This window comes from Orbicella faveolata, unplaced genomic scaffold, assembly GCF_042242905.1.
Source record: "Orbicella faveolata isolate gen_17 unplaced genomic scaffold, um_ofav_v1 contig_35, whole genome shotgun sequence".
Taxonomy (NCBI): domain Eukaryota; kingdom Metazoa; phylum Cnidaria; class Anthozoa; order Scleractinia; family Merulinidae; genus Orbicella; species Orbicella faveolata.
In genome coordinates, this window is record NW_028301564.1 from 18,374,001 (window position 1) to 18,394,130 (window position 20,130).

Consider the following 20,130-nt stretch of genomic DNA (forward strand, 5'->3'; position numbering starts at 1 on the left):
CATAGCAAGGCTCTAATACATATTACGTCATATTTCATTTTAAATCACATAAATGCCTAAGAGTTTCTTTCTTAAACTCAAAACTAAGCTACAACCGGCACGAGGAAACACCATTGCACCATCTCTTTCAGTGTCGGCGATTGATCCCATATTTTAGCATGGATGACACATTCTTCAAGACTCGACCTGACCAAGAAACCAAGCCAGACTCAAAAGACAGTAAAGATGGGTCACATTCAGGCAAAGGTGCAAGTGGGACTTCAAGTCACTGCAGTAATCCCTCGAACTCGACGTGCGATCAGCCGTCCTTAGACATGATCGAAGCAAGGAAGGGAGGCCCATTGATAGACCGCGACAATCCTGACCGACCTGTGGTGGATCGTATGGCTGCTCAGGGATTTTTCTACGATTGAACTTGCTCCACTTTTTCAAACACGAACTACATCAAATAGCTTTTCTGGCTCTTAAAAGTTACATCGAACGCTGATAAACTAAACTATAAGCTAAAGCGAATGTGAAATCTGACGACGCCCATGAACGACTTGTCACAAGGCAAGAAGCCAAGTTTTACGATTGGTGTATGTCGGCCAGTAAGGATGAGTATCTTAAGCATTTAGTACCATGGATTTAGTTGCAAGTAGTGTATATCTATATAACTATTCCGAAACTATGACATATTAAATATTTGATTCATTGTACTGGTCTGTTGTACTGTGTGGTGTCAATTATGATTCTTAATTTCCAAATGCGCGTGAGTATCCTTGCGTACGGCGCATGCGCCCGCAGTGCGAGCGACTGTCAAAACTGTATTGTCCTTTCGAACGAAATGACATGATAAAATACATTGTGTTTGAAACTAACAAAAATAAAGACAATGGTAAGTTGTATTGATCTCTTCTCCCATTTATCTCGAGAATTCCCGGTTTAATGTAACGACGAACAAGATATTTTGTTAAGAATAACACAGCTATTAACCTATATACCTGGCGACGGGCGAGACCAGTTTTGGCGTCATGTTAATGCTTAGAGGAACAAAATGTTTCATTTTTTTTTCATTTGTTACAAGCTATTATTGTTTCTTGTTTTTTAAACCCTTGCCGGAGTTTTTCGTGAATATTCAATACAGTCTTCAGTGAGAAAAGTGGCCCGACTTCAATCCCTTTCCTGTTAACATACATGTGACGTCAGGACAGATCAGTCTCTCACGCCTGCTGAATCCTGATTGGCTAATTCAAATGTTAGAAGCCTGGGGCGTATGCAAGGATCATGTCTAAACTACAGACGTCTCTAGTTACTAGTTTGGGGGGCCACCCGGGGGAAGGGGGAAAGAGTTGGTAGCATGTTGCTTTGACCCTTTGAAAATCCCATTTTTTTTTCCCTATTCTCTATTGATAAATCCCATTGTTCCCTTTTTTTTTCTCAATGTTCCCTTTAATAGGAAGGAAGGAAAGTTTTAGTATGCATAAAAAAGTACATCCACTGGCGCTTTTCCGGTCTTTGTCTGCAAAAAGAAACAATGATAAAAGGCACACTCGAGCTTTTAAAATTTTACTTTTACTTTTGATATTTCAATATTCTTTTTTTTTTTCTAAATATGTGTGTGTAAAAACCTTTTAAATAATTTTAAATTTAAATTAGGCTCTTTGATTCTGTGGGGCCCGGCCCAAATTCCATTCAAAATATGTACAAAAACAATGCGTATAAGAAACGTTTCTGGAACGAATCTCTGAGACCGTAACGTAACCATATCAGTTTATGCTAAGCCATTAATTTACATGAAATGTGGTCCCGTAACTCCAGTTGAACCAAACAGAGATACCAAATAGAGTTGCTGCTGCTGCTGCTGTTGTTGTTGTTACTTTTGTTGTTGTTGTTGGTCTGTTGAAGAGAACAAGATCCATCGTGTGAATTAGCGTGACTGGTCTTTTGCGTGACCTTGTATGATCGACCTGTAGCGTGACTAAGCGACATTTGAGAATATAAAATCATTTCAAGAATTAGAATCTCTGGGTTTCATCCCTGAAGTAGGCAATGTTTTTACATAGCTTAAAATTGATTTATAACTGACCAGCAACCCTTTCATCTGGATATGTACGTAATTGTATGTGATTGTTGACTGTTCTGGTTTTTATATCAAACATTTCGTAGCCAGATAAATATATCCAAATCCTATATATAACATTAACTATACCATCATTACGTCAGAGTAGGCCTGAAGGCGATAAGTTCAAATTGGAAGTTCTTGGCTTTAAATCGCTCTTAGCCGTAGGCAACGTTCTTTTGAATATGAAAGGACCGAACTTGAGGCCTGGACTCTTTCCATTTGAGGACGGTGGATCGAAGAAGACTCGTTCTCGATTCTGACCTAGGCCATAAACGCTACATGCCAATCCAGCTCTGTAAATGACTTCAAACGAGTGCTCTGCAATGGGCTTTAGATACGAAAAACCGAGAGAGCCGGGGAGTTGAGTAAACAGAAGTAGTCCGTCTTCTTGGGTAATGTTAACAATTACTTCCGGAATCCACTGGGACACAATTACGTATTCACCAAGGTACTGTTCATTATTGGGGAGAAGTTCAATCTATAGAAATATGCAAAAAATAACATTGAGGATACGAAGATATAAGAACTAGAGGGCCTTATGTCTGAGTGAAGTGCGACCAAGAGACAACACTACGAGATTTCACCGCAACTTGTTAGCGCCATGTTATGTGCTAAAAGAAGACATCCCTCTAAAACGCTGTCTTTTACTATTCGTGAACAACACAATAAGCATGGCTGAGCTCCATGAGGATAGATTTGTGTTTTACGATCGGAAAAATCGGGGAAAACTGACTACAGGCAGAGGTTCTCCCACCAAACTGACTGGGTTCGCAAGTTGTAAGTGGTAAATCTCGCAATCTTAGCGGTACTCGCGCGCACAACAATCTAAAGGCATACAATAAACACGAGTGCTAGTTTGGAAGAACAAGAAAAATTGTTCTAACACATCAACTATTTCTCCGTCATTCGACCTAAGATAATACGAGGCAAATCATTTTGATTATCGATCTTGTCAATACTTATTCATAATCCACAATTGTTACCTGGAGTTGCTGGCTAAACAACACTGCATCCGTCGTTTTAGCCAATGTCTCAACGATTGATTGTACTACCCTCCAGGCAATCTCACGACCGCTGGCAAGGACAGCAGCACCTGTGGAATGGTTTTTAAAGTAATTATTGTAACCAACTTCAGTTCGGCAGTGCCCAGCTCTATTAACAGCCGCACAGTTCGACCTCAAGCTTACTGGGGACAGTTTAGTTTCTCCTCCCACTCGCTCCCTCCCCCTTCGACAATCCACATTCCCTCCCCTCTTCCTTCTCGTCAGGAAAGCAAATGCGAGAAACAAAATAAGAAAACAGAAGAACAAACCTAGCTTGAACTCTGGTACAAAGGCAAACCCAGCAGAATAACCAGGAACGAATCCAGATTTCGATACCACAGAGTATGTTCCAACATCTGTAATCTCCCATCCAGTCCCAAACACTGTTTTACCATCTGGATACATGAAATCTACCAGGCGAGGTAAAGGAAAAAAAATAGTTAGTTTGTTCTAAGTCCTAGCGCAGATTTGTCTTACCTTCTCTTTCTTCAGGCCGTAAACAGAAACGCATGACAAAAAATCTTCTTGTTATTTGGATCCCCTGGATGGGATGGAAGCTCTGCCTTTACACTTTGCCGATATTCAATTATACTTTTGGGTGGAAAGAGGTACTTTGAGAGTAACATATCTCACGCAAATACACAACAATATGGCCCCAACCAGGGATCGATCCCGAAACTTTCTACCAGCAGTCCATCACACTAGCCATGAGCCCAATGTGCCATTCATAAAGTCCTACATGTTCAGTGATCATTGGCAAAATTCGGCTTAACACGCAGACACTCACCTGGTTTCATCAACTGCTGAAGAAGTTCTCTTTGTAGTACTGTTGTTCTTGAAGTTCCCAGTAACATGGTCATCAGCTATATGCAGAAAGGAAAAATCCCTCTTACACATCACACGTATCACTACAAGCATTGCTCTTCACGCTAGACTACGAGTAGTCCCTCTTTCGCTAAGTCCGTCGTGCGTGACACGAAAGAAAACTGCGAGAAAATTTATGGTCACGCAAAATGAACTAAGCGACAAAGGGACTACTCGTAGTCTGACTTCAAGCCATAACTTAGATCACAGCTACAAATTACATCATGGCATCCATCAACGTAGAGCAACGATTTTAGAACGAGGTATCCCAAGCCAAAGAGAGAACACTTTTCCTGGAGTTCAGACATTTGCATGAAAAGTTAAAAAACTGCAATATGATTTCCCAACCTTATACAGATCGTTTGCTGTGGAGTATGCCTGTATGGCCGGCGCTGCCCAGTCCCAGTCTACCAAGGGAGCTTCGCCATCGAAATCGTAGCCCACAGCTTTGTTAGAGGACATTCTGAAAGACGTACATGACAGAAATTATTATTTCAAGTAGACATAAGAGAGCCTTTTCAAGAAACCCAAATTTTACTATAAGATCAGCTGTGTAATTAAGAAACAGGGTTTGCAGTGGAGGCTCAAGGACACCGCAAGTGATCCTGGGTATCGTACATCTCCACTTTACGGTTGCTTGTATATAATCAGTCCGAAAAAAAGACCACGTGCAACATCTCTTCACCCCACCCATAACCCCCGCCCCTTCCCTCACAAAGAAAAAAAAAGAACTTTATCACACAAGTACCTTCCAAGATCGAATCCTGTGTTCGTCATTCCTAGTTGATCAAAGATATTTCTCTGCACCCATCCCTCGTAGTCGTTGTTTGCAAATTTCTCTGCTAATACCCGAGAAATCAGGGCATAGCCTAAGTTGCTACAAAACAAAAGAAAGAAACATTATTAAATTTGGAACTACCTCAGTGATATCCCGGTCACAACGTATAACTTTCGTATTCCCTTGGGGTGTTACAAGGACTAGACTGACTGAGTTAATCTACTGCTTTTTCCCAAGCAACGAATGGGTTTGGCTCCTTTAGTTTCTTTATGTTTCATAATACCCCGCGTGCTGAAAAACAAAACGAACACGTGGCTCAGGGGTAGAGCATTCCACCAGTGTTTGAAAGATCATGGATTCGACTGCCGTCCGGGATTCGTGACGACACTATTTGCATCTCTTTTTGAGGCTTTTCACAAGCCTCATTTTTTAGCCAATTAGAAGTAAGAGTTTGGAATGAGCAGAAGTTAAGATCATTAACAGCTAAGCATCAGGTCTCACCTGTAGTGTGGCAGTCTGCCAGGAGGAGATTTCAGTTCTGTGTTCCTGAGTTGTTGAAGGACGTACGTAGTGTTAACAGGACACAAGTGAATTTTACTGTATGAGTACGAATCACCGCATGGCACCTCACGGGGGAGGCCTGAGGTATGAGACAAGATCTGCCTGTGGATGGGTAGAGAGAGACACAAATTCTAAGAATGACGTTTCGTGTACAAATCAAATATCGTAGATATAAAATCTTCACGAACGATTAGACACACACTGATGAAACAATGCGAAAGATGGGATGCAGGACGCTTTGTCAATATATCTTATTGTCCTGTACGTGTAAATAGTGTGATCAATTTAATACTTTGAGGAAAACTATGTGCAGGGCACCCACTTAGAGCGATACAGTTACTGATGGATGCTGTTCAACAGGTGATCTACGACCAGCCCTACAACAGGAATACCGCACCAGGAACAAAAGCAAGCCACAGGCAAACAAAACAAAATGTCAGCTTTCATCTCAAAAACGGCTTGGTGGGTGCAGATATATGAGGAAAGTTTGTATGTCAGTTCCATCTCCCACTAACTCCTCTTGATCTTCCTTCTTCTTGAGATTCCCCCAAACCACGCCCTCTGGAGTATTCCTCCTTCAGCTTATAACTGCTTGGTCTCTTTTTTGTCTTTCGAGAGTTAAAATTTGTTTGTTTGTTTGTTTGTTTTTTCCTCTTTTCCTTCGAACGCTTATTTGTTCGTTCATTTTGTAATTGCTCCTTTGTAATTGTTCTTTTTTTTATCGCATGGCTTGGATAATCGATTACGCTTCTTTCTTTACTTCAGTTGGAATGATGCTGCATTGTCAAACAAAAAAATGAGCAGAACTCCCGCTTGCAAAAAAGAAAGAGGTTTTCTAACGGCTGCCTCTTAAAACTGCTATCACTGTGCTAGACAACATTTCTCACCTGATAGTTATTTTTTGTTGATTGAAAGGATTTCTGACTTGAAATCTTGGCTCGTATTGCTCCAAAGGATCGTCAAGACAGTCTATGCTGCCAGTTTCCAGAAGTTTAAACACAAATATACTCTGTGCAAAGCAATCATTCATATAGCTGTTAGTGCATAAAATTAACTATAACAAAACGAAATTCCAACAAATATACAATACGCTTTTGCATAATTGCCAGGCTATACATATTCTGGCTATGCATTGCTTCGAGAGGTATTCCATAAAATCATCGAAAACTTAAGGTGGTTCTGAACCCCGCACAGAATTTTTTTTAAAACTTTGTCAATAGTTGCGTCTTATCCCGCTTAATAGAAAATGGGTTTCACCGATCCGTTTTTGAAATATACGTAATTAAAGCTAGCTAAAATTAAGCAGGTCATACTGTTGCTATGGTAATCTATTGGGACACGAAAATGACAACAATGTGTTTAAAATGATTGGGCAGTTTGTTGATAGAATGATTGTAGAATCAACTGATAAAGAATTTTTATAATGACCCACCAAATGCTAAATGTTGGAAAGAGCTGGAAACTGTTTTAAGCCCCCTTAAGGTGTATTTATAAGAAAAAAAAAATAATGAATTCTTTAAAACAATGCTTCTGAACTCCTTTACTCTACGCCCAAATAACTTGAAGAAGCAGAAAGCTAGCTATGGTGAGAAAAATGCTCATCATATACGTTCAGTATAGGAGACGGCCGTCCACTTAGCTGTATCACTGATGCATTGCGCGAAGAGCTGGAGATGTCAATGCGTGCTTCACAGGTCCTCATCAAGAAATTTAAGATAAAATGGTTGAAAATGCCACGTTCAGAAGTTCAAAACTAATGATGCTTACCGTAAATATTTTAGTAATGCTTGCAACTCGAAATACGGTGTCCTGATTAGGGGGGTCTCTCCTGTTATTTTTGTCTTTGAGACCGTAATTCTTTCTCCACACTACTTGATCTTGATAAACTACGTTACCGGTCATTCCCACCTGTAGATATTAAACATAAGCGTAGTTACATTATTGTAAAAAAGGTTTAGTGAACCACCCCACCCGCGGACTATCCTTTACATCCAAGTCGTATTGATGATGGGAGGGGTGGGGGAGGACTCAAGGGGGAGGGCCCAGAAGAGAAAGGGAAGTGTTTCACATGATAAATCTATTATCGCAAAGTAACGCATTTACCGGCACATTGATGCAACTAGTGTTAATCAGGGCTTACAATAAAATACAACTGACACAATACAAAGTAGTTTATCGTACATCTGTAATACTGTAGTGATTGTCACAAAACTAAAGTAATCTCAACATAAAATTAAACGCGATGAACTAATCAAAACACGAACTGGGACCGAGCGCGGGAACGCGCATGAACCAAGTCATGGTTAGTTTTGTTTTTGTTCATAGTAACTGTTTAAGCTCGATTTCTAGCCGTTTTACGCGCCCACCTTCTTTCCCCGATAACCCGATGCCACAACGGCTAGAAATCTAACCTTATGATTGGTTGAAATAGAGAAAATGTATACTGTGATTGGCTGATATGAGCCTACTAGTACTTTAACCACTGCAATCACATAATGGAAAGAAATAATCGTCTAACTGTACATTTTACCACACAGATACAGCCGACAAAGCTCAGTTAGTTTCACTTACTAGACCCTGTTCACCCTGATAGGCGTTAAAGATGATATCTGCTTGATAAAGAGACCGTTCCACTTCAATGGGAAACAGCCGAGGCGGTGTAGCTTTCTCTATCATAATCGGACACGGAGATGCTTTGAAAGACAAATATTTCTGTAATAAAAACACAAAAACCTATGAAAAGAACTGCGTGGAGATAATGTTAAGGTAATGACCGGCCGGTTCCAGCACAATTCTTGATCGTTGAAATGACTGCTTTTATGATCCGTCTAAGCCATCAAATATTTTCGCACGCACGCGATTGGTCTAAAAGCGTCACGTGACTGAATATGTCCCAGCTGAAACTGGGAAATATTCAAGTGATATTTTTCCCAATTTTCAGAAGATCCCGCGTGTTTCGAAAAATATTTGAAGGATAATAAACACAATAGGCTATATTTGGCGCAAAAATATGCATGGATACTTGACCTTGGACATTATCTGTTCCTCCGGCGAGACTTACAGTTTTTCTCTCGGAAAACTGTTCGCTTCCACGGAACAGATAATGTCCAAGGACAAGTATCCGGGCACATTTCGAGTCGAATTTAGGCTTATGTTTAAATACCACCCTAGAAAACCTAGCTTACAATCATGACACACAGTAACTTTCCTCTACCAAGGATACATTTGTCATACACCGTCTGTTTAGTATTACCACGCATATTTAGTAAAGATGCTTTAAGTAGTAATTCATAATTATCACGCGCGCTTATGTTTAGCATATGAGATCGTAGTAGGCCAAGTGGACTAAAATCAGACGATACATTCCGCGCGAGTGAGCAGGTAAATGTTTTGATATACTCAACAAATTGTCAAAGAGTCGCATTCCACGGTTAAATAAACTGTAGTTCTGCAACGCTTCGTAATCTTCCAGCCAGTAAACGAAGGTATATAGTAGGATATCTGTAATGTTCAGATAACAGATAACAAGGACTTCCTGATCGAACGTATACCTTTTGCAACCAAGGTGGTGTAGTACCAAGTACATAACGTGAAGGCGGAATGTTTGTCCCGTAAGATAAACGCTTTTCAGTGGAAAGATTTGGTTTACAGGAATGGAAAACGGCATCAGTTTACTTTCGACTCACCTCATCCTTCAATGGATCAACAGTAGGGTTCTGATGAAGAAAATCAAAAAGCACGATTTTTAGTAAAAGACTGATGGGTCTTATTAAACCATACGAATAAGTGCAAGCATAAGCAACTGAAACGCGTCCGCACGTGAAAACCGGGGTACAAAAAAAACAAACAAATACAAGCCAGTATTAGTAAAGGAAATCTTCTCCTTCCCTTTTGCCCATGCTATGTTTACTTTTGTTGATTCCCATGTAACAATGGGTTAGGCCTGTCAGCGACCTCTCAAGGCTGATCTACAGGTACACATGATTAGAGTATTGATCAAAACTTTGAGGCACTGGCCGGTCCCCCTTCTAGCCTGTTCCAGCATTCTTGACCACAGGCCTTCGCTTTCTTGACCGCCAAAGAAGAGCTCTGAGATACAGTGCTAAGCTCGATACAAAATAGCCGATCTTTTATCAAAAAATACAAGATCAGCTATTTTGATCCAAGCTAAGTAGCATTTCCGGGGCGTTTCTCATTGAGGAAGACATCAGTTACGTTCTTGACAGCACTGACTGATCTCGTCGACCAGACAAAATAGTGTTAATCATCTTGTTTATTTTATTAATAATGTAGCTTCATTAATGGCGCATTTAGTTCGTCCAAAAATCGGTCTATATCATAACAGTAGGGAAAACTGAAATAATACTAATACAAATGCTAATGCTAATGCTAATGCTAATGCTAATGCTAATGATTTTTTTAATGATAATAATAATAATAATAATAACAATAATAATATAAATATATTTAACCAAGGTAAACCCGTCAGCAAATGCTCTTATCAAGGGGTGCCCTGGACAACTACAAATAGAATTAAAATAACAATAGAAGTCCTAAAAGCATTACATAAAAACTATGTACAATATATAAAAATTCTAAGAACTTTCACTAAAAAATTCCTTAATCATTGTTTTAAAAATTAACAAATATTCAGTTTCTTTTATGCTTGACAGTAAATTATTAAAAACTTGCGCTCCGAAATAAATGTAAGTGACGAGAGCACTGATGGGTAAAGCATCCGTTTTCCCTTAACACCTCTTATTACATGATTTCGTCACTTCCATGCGGACTGTACACAATAACAAAATAAGATCAACGAATTGTTTCCCAATGTTACATTATAAAGGTTCTGCAAAAAGGGGAGATAACGCATTCTGTATTCTTAACCAATCAGAGGGGTACTGAATGGCGGGGAAACTTTTCCCATAAATAACTCGCGCGGCGGGTTAAAAAAGTTTCATTACTTTTGGGCTAAACATTTTACATTTTCTGACCCATTTCCAGAAGGAAATCTAGTCCTCTACGCAAAACCACTGATTCTGAAATGAAATTGTTCTGGGTATATGAGCGATTTTCTCTAGCTCACAAATTGCAGGTCCAAAAAGGGTTGTACTTGATGAGGAAGGTGTTGGCCTTGGTTCAGCGATACAGTTCTGACGATGATTATGAAGCTTCAAGCTGACTTTGGCAAGGTTTACTCAATACAAAAACGTGTTCGTTGTGCGAGAGAGAAAGCCTGTGTTAACTTTAATTTATTTACGCCTTGAGTAAAATTAAATATATGTGCTCGTAATAACGAGGTGTCCGCAGAGGACGTCCTTATAGTGGGCCTAAACAGTTCTTAGGTAAACTGACAAGCAGTAACATTATAGACATTATAGCTTGCGCTTGATTGGCGGCGGTAGCCAGCGTGAAAGTTAAAGGTCAATTCTACGCTGATAATCAAAATGTCAGCAGTTTTGGTCTTTTAAATACAGAGACAAATGCAATGGTTTGCGTGCAGGCATGTTTGGGCTGTGTTTGGAAGAATGAACACCCATGCATTGTGTACAAAAAAGTGTCATTTACATGCTGAATGTGTAAACAAGAGTTCTACAATGAATCATATCGAGGAATTCAAAATATGTTACAACGACTTAAAGAAGCTAATAAAGTCTGCGGCATCAAGTCTTAGACCGCTACTCGCTACGCGACAAACCTGATCTGTAGCAGCCGATTTTTTCTGTGTGATTTGCCATATGAAGAGAACAGTCATTGTAAGGAACCCCAGAGTGACAAGTTCCAGGGCGAGTTTGAGCCGACCGATGGTCCTGGCTTCCTTGCTCGAGGTAACATCGGGGTAAGAGACGACACACTGGGAATCACCAGTCGCCGATATTTCGTCATCTCTTTTGGTGGCCGCCATCAAGCCTTGCCGATCGTCGACTTTCTCGCTGTTCCTGAAAGTTAGAATAAATCATTCTACTAAGTGTAAATGTTTTGTTGGTGTCTGTACTATGAAACGGTCGTGAACAGCTGAGTTCTCAAACACAATCAAATTGCAGAGATTTCTGAGAGCTTACTCAATACACGACTGCATTGTTCACTCTTGAAGATGACTCAATCAGCTACGAAGCAGAACTTTAGCAAACTCTGTCTCCCGAACGCGTGAATTTTACACTTGGCTCGTACGAACATTTACATGACAATCCGTTTACAAGAATCTCGAGTTTGAGTGCACGCTTTTGTTTTCGTCACAAAGCACAAGATCTACAAGCGTGTCAAACTTGAGCAGTGTTGAACAATGGTCAGGGTTAAAAGTCGTGCGAGTGATACAACACATCATTTCAATACTCGTGGTATCTATGGCTGCTACAGATAAACCGATAAACAGTCGGAACACGAACTAAGACAATGCAAAATTTCCATAGAAGGAAATGGTTGCATGAATTTTAAAGAATTATTTTAACAAACCATAAAAATAGTTCCGATTAATTATTAACCGCGGTAAAGTTTTTTTTTTTTCCACGGTGCTTCATACATTTGCATACAGTTTGTACTGTTGAACAGTCTCTCCCAGCGGGAATGACAAGCTTAAAGAAAAACAATTAGACGTTTTTTTCTTTGTAGCCTTTGTAAGTGACGCCTCTTTCTTCTGTTCTGTCGAAATCACTTCTTTACTTCGTACGTGTTGATGTTTTAAGGCAACACCTGTTCGGAACCTACTGGAACATGCAAGGTGTAGTTCAATAGCAGTTGGCCTTGGTTTACGAAGCAATTTCAAGAAACTATAAACTACTGAATGTTCAAAAGCGAATTTCTAATCATATATTTTTCTAACTCTCCGCTCTGACCAACAATGGTGTTTGTAATAGCTTAAAATTTCAAAAGCAGCAAGCTTCACAGTGAAGCGTGTTCGCTTCCAATATGAAGCCCTCTTGTACAAATCTTTAGGTAGTTGATGCCTTCTGGTTTTTTAGGTCTCGGACATGCATGTTAAGCGTTAAGACACTGCGTGCAAAAACTATTCAAAGCGGCATTTTCTAGATCGTTAATTATGTTTTCAATGGTTTCTTTAAAACAATGAAACGCTAAGAAAATCAATAGCACAGGTCTCAGAAACAAAGGTTGTACAATCTTAATGGCTTCAATGGCTGCTCTAGCTCAACGGTTATCACGTACGCGCTATTATACTAGAAGTGAGTGAGCTGGATGAAATAAGGCGCAAAGACGAATTTAATCCTGTATCCAAAAAAATAATAATAATGTCTAAGTTTTCTTGGTCATGGAGGACTGAAGAATGTTCTCTGTTAACGAAGAGTTAACGTGAGGTATAAGTAAATGAAGTTATTTTAACGGTTTGTTTTATTTCAGGATCTACCGGGATTTGTGAAAGAACTACAATGCCACACACTGTGACACCGCTAAAGTCGAACCATTGAAAGGACTGGACAGAGGGTAGACGATTTGAGGGAGCTGGGTTCGAAATAAGTGCAATCCTTCCCATTTCCCCAAAGAGTCATCATTTCGTTCCAGACTCCATTCTCGTTCGCAGAGGAGACAAAAGCAACTAAAAAAAAAACAAACAATAACAACTGAAAGAGATGTTCGAAATGTGAAACTTCAAGGACAAAGCAGTGAAAAAAGCAGCGGGCAAAATTATGAAAACAATACAACATATCCTGATTGCCTACAACCGCGTAATATACCATGCAGACATAACTAATGTACGACCTCAATGAAATCAATGAGTAATAATCAATAGGTAATTGGTGGGTAACAAGTTGTTTAGTCAAAATAGAGAGGTCCGGAGGGGGGCCTGTTTAGGAGAAAATCTTGACTAAGTTAGTGAGTGAAAAGCTTTTTCGGAAAAAAGTGAACGTAAGGACAAATCCAAAAAAATAGTAAAGTAAGTATGCTAAGTAAGTAAGTAAAATTCATGCATGATTACTGGAAGCACTCTCTGTTACCTCCGACATTAGTCACGTGTTGCACTACTGTTCTGGCGTTAAGAAGATCAATCTTTCCGAGAGAGAGGATGTTGGAACCGATCATCGCAACACAACGAAGTTGAACATAGCTTAAAAGCATAAAGAAAATACTTGGAAATATTTCAGTCATTATTTAAACGATTGACACCAATACCACTAACAGAAGATAAAACAATGTGACTGCAAAGAAAGTGAGCATTAAAACAAAAGTGAACCTCGGTTATTCCAAAAACGACGAAAGTGTTTCGAAACAACTGACCTGGAAAGAGATAGATCAAAACACACTCAACAGTCTCAACCGCTCGGCCAGTTTGACGTACTTGCTCAATAACAATTATTATTTGCCACGTAAGAAAAGTAAGAGGAAAAATCATTAACTACACTGAATAGAAGACTTGCCATCATATTGTTTCACCATCAATTTGTTTAGGTCAGAAATGTTATGATATATTGTATTCAGTTCCACGATGAAAGAGGGTCGCTAAGGCACTCAGAATATTCAAATCATAAGTTTTTCAACTTCTTCCCTGCAGTGGAGATTCAAACGCATGAAGAGAAAAAAAAAACAGTTGAGAGGTATTCCTTTTCTAAAAGTATTCCGTTAATACTTCCTCGTGACTTTTTCGTAGGGATTGACGATTTTTGAATAATTTCGTGTCAATTCAACGGAAACAATGTCCATCACGTTCTTAACGATGCTAGCATTAAAAACAACATACTCGAACGTTTTCGATTCTATGAATACCTCTTAGTTCAGCTAATTGCTCCTAAATATCTAGAGAAGTTTTCTGATGAAGGTAACTGAAGCTAATTTATGGATTGCTGGATTCAAGCTGCGGAAAAACTCTTTGTTACTAATCCGATCGCATCAAACATCAATATACACGATACATGGGACATGCACTTCACAAATTCTTTCAACACCAAGCTAATTGTAGCATAAGGAAATCTTAAGCATTTGACGTTTACGAACAACATACCTTTATCGCCGCCTTATTTGTTTCCCAGTGGGTTATCTCGGCGTGTGTTTATCTCTCGACACACGCTAAACGGCAACTTGTTTCTATTCTTTTATGTGTGTAGATATCAAGAATAATCTGCTTAATTGAGAGTGATCATGCATTGCAAATGATGTAAGCCTCCGGCGGTGACGTCAAAGACGTAATTAAAGTATTGCACGGTCACGCGATTCAATGTACGCAGTGAGCTCTTTTTTTCAGTGATTTACATGATAAAATAAACCTTTATCACTGCTTTCCAGACCGGTACGTTCTATTCGTGCTGCCAGCTCAAGCTCTCACTACAAATTACTTACTAAAAACACACCTCTTAGACTACAATAACTGTTACAAGATACAATAGTCACATTCCTTATGTCAGTGTTCAAATTCTCCCTGCTGGTCCTAGCCTGATCCTCAGACGTCCGAGGTCGGTCGTGGCCACTTCGCTTCCCCTCTCTCTTAGAGGGGTAGCGAAGTGGCCGCGAACGACCGCGGACGTCTGAGGATCAGGCTATGCTGGTCCCCCCCTTCCCCCATTCATTTCCTATGGCACTACAACAGTTGAGAGTTACTGGTCAAACTAGAAATGGTCTTTTTGTTGATATGTTCGTGTATTCTCTCAACCTACCGTTTGAATTGCATTAACATTTCAAAGAGAAATGATATATTGATCACTCTAGGTGCAATATCTTGGAAATATAAATTCTTTTCCTTTCCTGTCTTGTGTTCAGTGCAGCGAGTTTCCTTTTTTTTTTTTTTTTTTTGTTTCTCCGGGTATCTTAATGTTTTATCCGATTTTTCCACGAGCTAGGAGACTAAAATTTACCAAAGGTCAATTGTCTGCACCGATTGCACGAAATCTATCTTATATCGTTTCGTCCGTCTCTTCAAATAGGTGTACCGTCTTCATTCGAATAAATCACAAAGGCATTGATCATATTATACACCTAAAGAGCCAGATTTGGAAAAACGTTTATTAAATTAGATTCGAAATACACGAAACGGCTGATCAAACTAGAGTATTTTATGGAATATGACCTCGGATTATCGCGTAGGAAAGCAATCCCTTCAAATTAAAATGAAGACAATAGTTCTTCAGACGAGCGAATAATACAGGAATAGCTCCAGACACTTGTAATTAGATTTTTTTTCTAACAAAGTGAAAAAAAGCTGGTGAACATTAAAAGCACCTGGCTGGTTTCGAACCCACGACAAGTAGTTATAAGCGAGTCTCATGACCGCCACGTTAGAGAGCTGGCTCTCAACGTCTGGAAATTTTAATCACACTGAGATATACCGCTCCTGATCTTCAATGATCTTCTGTAACCTTTTAGCTCTTTATATCAGTCATGACATATGTACATAATTCAATAGTACTCCATTTACTTACCGCCTCTACAGAACCCCTCCTACACGTACAGTCAAGCCATTTCTTTTGTCTTATTTTGTGGCTGACCAACTGATATCAATCTTGTTCGTGTTAGTGGTATTACCCTTCGCAAAGAGGTTCATAAAGTAACCATAAATCTCCAAAGCCTGACATACCAGTAATAAGAATCTCTATGTGATGATATTTATATCCTTGAAGTCTTTTCAACGGAGTACTGCGACATTTAGGACTACATTTCACCCAGACTTGAACGTGCATATTTTTCGTTTACTTACTGTCGCCGGATATTCGAGGGTGTTACTTTAGTTAGGTATTCATTAATCGCATGTCTGAGTAAATATTAAACATTGCAGTGCCTTGGTTAGTCAAATAATAACGAAAACGTCTGGTCTGAAGGTCATACAGTGTCAACTAATTTAACTGAATATCAGATTTAAAGATGTGTATCGCGTTAGAAACATGTGAGTAGTTCGTTCAAGTATAAATAGACGCGTGCAGTTATATTTCTAACCACATTTTTAAGGTTCCTACCGCGTGACTTTTCTTTTCACTGGTTAATGAAATATATTTACTTGTTACCTGGCTTGGTCACGCGATGTTAAATGATTCATCAGTGATTTCTTTTTCTTTGCAACTTACGAATAAATTTACTAAAGAACTAGAAAAAAAAATATACAGTCATTTCTAACTAATTTAATAACTCTATTGTATACCGCTAATAAAAGTTCCCAGCTGTACCCTCGCTACTTTTAAAGCAAAGGTAGAAAAAGTTACTACGAGTTACGAGTCATTGTCCATTGCGATTCTATCTACAAAGCAATCTAAAATTCGGTTAACTATTTAGACAAGTAGTATGTTACAATGGTTATTCTGCATCATTGGAGAGAGTAATCGCCAGTTCCCCTCTATTTTTCAGCGTCTCCCATATAAAAAGGCCGGGGATGTTCGTCGTACCTTTTAGGGGTTAAAAACGGTTTTGGTTCCTCTTAGGGTGCTCAGCTACAAAAGGTCCACAGCGGAAGATTTTGTGGTACCTTTTAGGGTATTGGGCCGAAAAAATATGACAGGAGATAAGTTTAAGAATTGGTACCTCTTAGGGGTGAGAATATTTTAAGCCACGCCCACAAACACGGGATCTTGGTACCTCTTGGGAGTTCTTTTCAAAATTTCCGACAAGCACACCCGATTTCTGTAGCATGAATCGCGACTAGGAGTACATCTCAGTCCCCCTGCACGGCATGATAGTAAGATACCAGTCCATCGCAGGGTTAACCCTAGCATCAAGTTCGCCGGTATCTATTTATACACCTGCGTGGAGAGAGGCACTGTGACTCGTGAACACAGTACAGTGATCCCGGCCAGGGATCGAACTCAGACCGCTCGTTCCGACTGGAGTCCATGCCAGCACATCAACCATTAACGCGCATCCATTTGTGCGCTTTAAGAACAAAATTTTCTCAGACGTTTTGAGGCTGCTGTCAGTGAGAAAGAATACCTCATATACCTGTCAATCATTGACTGATCCTCGCATGGAAGTCTCATTTTCCCAACGCCATTTTTAACTTGGACTGGGACTGCAAATGTAGGTATTGTGTAATAATTATCAATAGCCAGTAACCGAATGGGCCAAGTACTGCAAAATGGTATTTGGCCCGTTACAAACGTGAGACAAAAGCCCCGGGAACAAGATTGGAAGTCAGTCCATCACAGAACCAGTTTGCGCTCTTCAATTATCTTTCTTATTTCGAGACTAGTATTAGCATCTTCGAAATAATCTCGTTGTAAACTAACTTCTCCGGCCAGCGGAAAACTCTCATTGATCAAACTTGAGCAGGCAGGCAGGTAATATAGGTCTCCCCGAAGCGGTAGGTCTTAATCATCTTACACAGACAGCCCAATGTATTGAAAACTAAACAAAATCACACCATCGATTCTTTTTTGCAACATATCTTAGTCAGTCAATGAAACGTTTTCCAGATACCTGAATTTTAGTGGTCTAAGAAGGGGCTTTCCAATGATTTAACCAGAAATTCCGAAAAATTTAGAAACTGAAACGAATGGTACGGTTCGGAAATTGCCGAAAATTTGAGTCTACCTCGTGAGGTTGTCCTCTTTTACAGAATTTCGGAGAAAAACTATTCCCCAGAATAGTGTTTTACCGCCCATTCGTCAAAAAAATGGCCCCATTCGTCACTAGAAATTCCGAAAATTCAAACCAGAACTTTTTCATCGAAAAGAAATACCAGTTATACCAGTTATACCAGTAATTCCAGTGATACCGGTAACACCAGTAATACCTGAGATATCAGGAAAACTTAACAGGTGAAGGCGCGGCGGCCACAATACTTGGTGCGTTGGAGTCCGGATTGAGCGATCTGGGACAAAGCCATATCACTGTGATGGCCAATAATGCGTCAGTAGAATAGTGTTACTAAATAAGGAGTTTAGATTCTGCCATTTCCTAGTTTCTCACATTTTTTCGCTTCAGCTTGCTCAAAGAAGGAATGACTGAACTATTGGTAGTCAGAAAGGAAGAGACTTCAGTGAGCCGAGGATGTAGTGTCAATTTGAGAACTTCAAGTTTTGCCGCGCATTGTCAGTTGATAGTTCGATTCAAGTTATGAATTAATAAAGATGGTGAATTTTAATCAAGTTGTTTTGTGTCATTCCTTCTTCAGTCTCAAGGGGTCTCTTTCATAGCTAGACGCAAGGGTTAAAACTAGTGAAATGTGACCGAGAGGGAAGTGAAAGTGAAAGAAAAAAAAAAAGAAAAAAAAACCGAAAGTACATAAGCCCGAAATTGTCTATGACAGAAACCATCGACAATATGGTGGTCGAAATTTTACTGGCTTGAATGTTTTATCCTTTAAATTCTGTTTACGCGCATTGAGTTGAATTCTCAAATTTTTCACGTCGAAGTAATTCGATTTGTTGCACATGTACAGTGTAACAAAAGTTTTTGTGGCGAATTTTTGTGGCGAACTTTTCTTGTATTGTGTTCTCAAATAAACACTGAATACATAATTCACAACGACTGAAATACAATTCGAAATAGTATGATTTGTTTTAGACTAATATTGCTTCCATTTCGCAATTTTTTTCTGCCGTTTCGATGAAAAAAAAAATATAAAGTCACATAAAACATTATGCTGGGAAAGCTTTTATCTAGCTTAAGTAACGACCATTTTATTACTGTATTTGCTATTTCAAACATTGCATCTACGTGGGATATCTTTGTTTCCGTGCAGGTCTAGAAAGGACTAGAACGAAATTAAAATTGTATCCTACGCATTTAAGTCAATATAGAATAAATACATTTTTAAAAAAAATATTGTATTTGTGAGTTCACTATCGCCGAGAATCACGTACAGCTAAAATTATTAGTAGTGGCTTTCGTAATATTTAGGTATGTGTTTATCCAACGAGCGAGATAGTCTAAATGTGAATTATTGTATTTATAAATACCTGCTACTAACAGCAGCCCCTCCATTCTCTTTAATCCATCTTCAGCTCTCCTAGGGAGACATTAAATGTGCTTCCTTTACAAGGAACAATTCGTATCCTGTAATTTGCCTTTCCACTTGTGTTCGAAGAAAACTATAAATTTAAGTCTGAAAGGACGTCTTATATCACAGTATTCAGGCTGTAAGCGGGTATTAATCGAAATTTTGTTTATGGCAACATCGAATATGTAAATTTTTTTATGCACCTGACGTGTGTTGGCATAAACACAATGGTTTTAAAAAACCAAGAAAAGTTTAATTAGGATAATAGCTTTATACGACCAAACTTAAGTCCACACTTGGCTGAAAATAGTAATTCTCCTGACCGTTTGCGGATGTTTCTTTGGATGTTGGACCTGAGAAATTCAGTGTACCCCCAATCTAATTTTCTCTTCTGTCTTTCCTAATTTTCCTGACGAGTATTTCGTGAAGGGGCAAATACCAAGTTTTTTTTGCAAGATTGTTTCACTGTCTTGAATGATCCCAGTAAGACACTTTACTTCGATTTTGTTAGCTAACTTTAGTTTGAAATAATTCGCGCTCGACAGTTTTGACATCACATGCGTTTTTCCACAATCGCAACCGATCGTGGTGGGGGGCGAGGAAGTGGGGATGAACACCAATGTAAAGGGGGGATTTTATCTTATCTGAACGGGGAGGAGGAGGGGTGCAGTCTGGTGCAGGCACGGATTTTCCATGAACTAGGAATTTTTTTTCCTCAAGACAAGTCTATGCATCATATTTTTTTCGCTGTGTAACATGCTTGTTTTGGCTCATTGAATGTATGTGAATTTTTTTTTTTTTGCAGTCACGGTCGTGCGCAGAAATTTTGTTTTGGTACAAGTATGTTTGCAGGATATTTTCTTTCCAAATCAGCCACCCCCACTCCCCTTCAAAAGTCAAATGGTCCACCCCC

General features: G+C 39.3%; 1 protein-coding gene across 8 annotated transcripts; it reads right to left on the bottom strand.

Annotated features, from left to right (window-relative positions):
* Nucleotides 1-1,532: 1,532 nt before the first annotated feature.
* LOC110055585 (beta-lactamase-like protein 1) lies at nt 1,533-19,390 on the bottom strand. Of its 8 annotated transcripts, none has more exons than XM_089272929.1 (14): nt 19,177-19,390; nt 11,049-11,289; nt 9,037-9,066; nt 7,922-8,062; nt 7,118-7,258; nt 6,238-6,359; nt 5,291-5,452; nt 4,760-4,888; nt 4,360-4,474; nt 3,935-4,010; nt 3,417-3,557; nt 3,088-3,197; nt 2,192-2,582; nt 1,533-1,878 (listed from the first exon to the last, which is right to left on the bottom strand). In XM_089272929.1, the coding sequence occupies exons 2-13, from the start codon at nt 11,253-11,255 to the stop codon at nt 2,202-2,204; spliced, it is 1,755 nt and encodes a 584-aa protein (XP_089129055.1). In that variant the 5' UTR covers nt 11,256-11,289; nt 19,177-19,390; the 3' UTR covers nt 1,533-1,878; nt 2,192-2,201. The 8 variants fall into 8 exon arrangements, with proteins under 8 accessions (XP_089129055.1, XP_089129057.1, XP_089129056.1 ...); XM_089272931.1 differs by lacking the exon at nt 19,177-19,390 and adding an exon at nt 15,867-16,013; XM_089272930.1 differs by lacking the exon at nt 19,177-19,390 and adding an exon at nt 15,712-15,860.
* Between the last annotated feature and the right edge of the window lie 740 nt (nt 19,391-20,130).

Coding starts and splice junctions, on each gene's coding strand:
- LOC110055585 (XM_089272926.1), bottom strand. Junction 7,259..7,921: donor ATCAGGGTGAACAGGGTCTA/GTAAGTGAAACT, acceptor TAATATCTACAG/GTGGGAATGACCGGTAACGT. Junction 4,889..5,290: donor GGCAGACTGCCACACTACAG/GTGAGACCTGAT, acceptor TTTGTTTTGTAG/CAACTTAGGCTATGCCCTGA.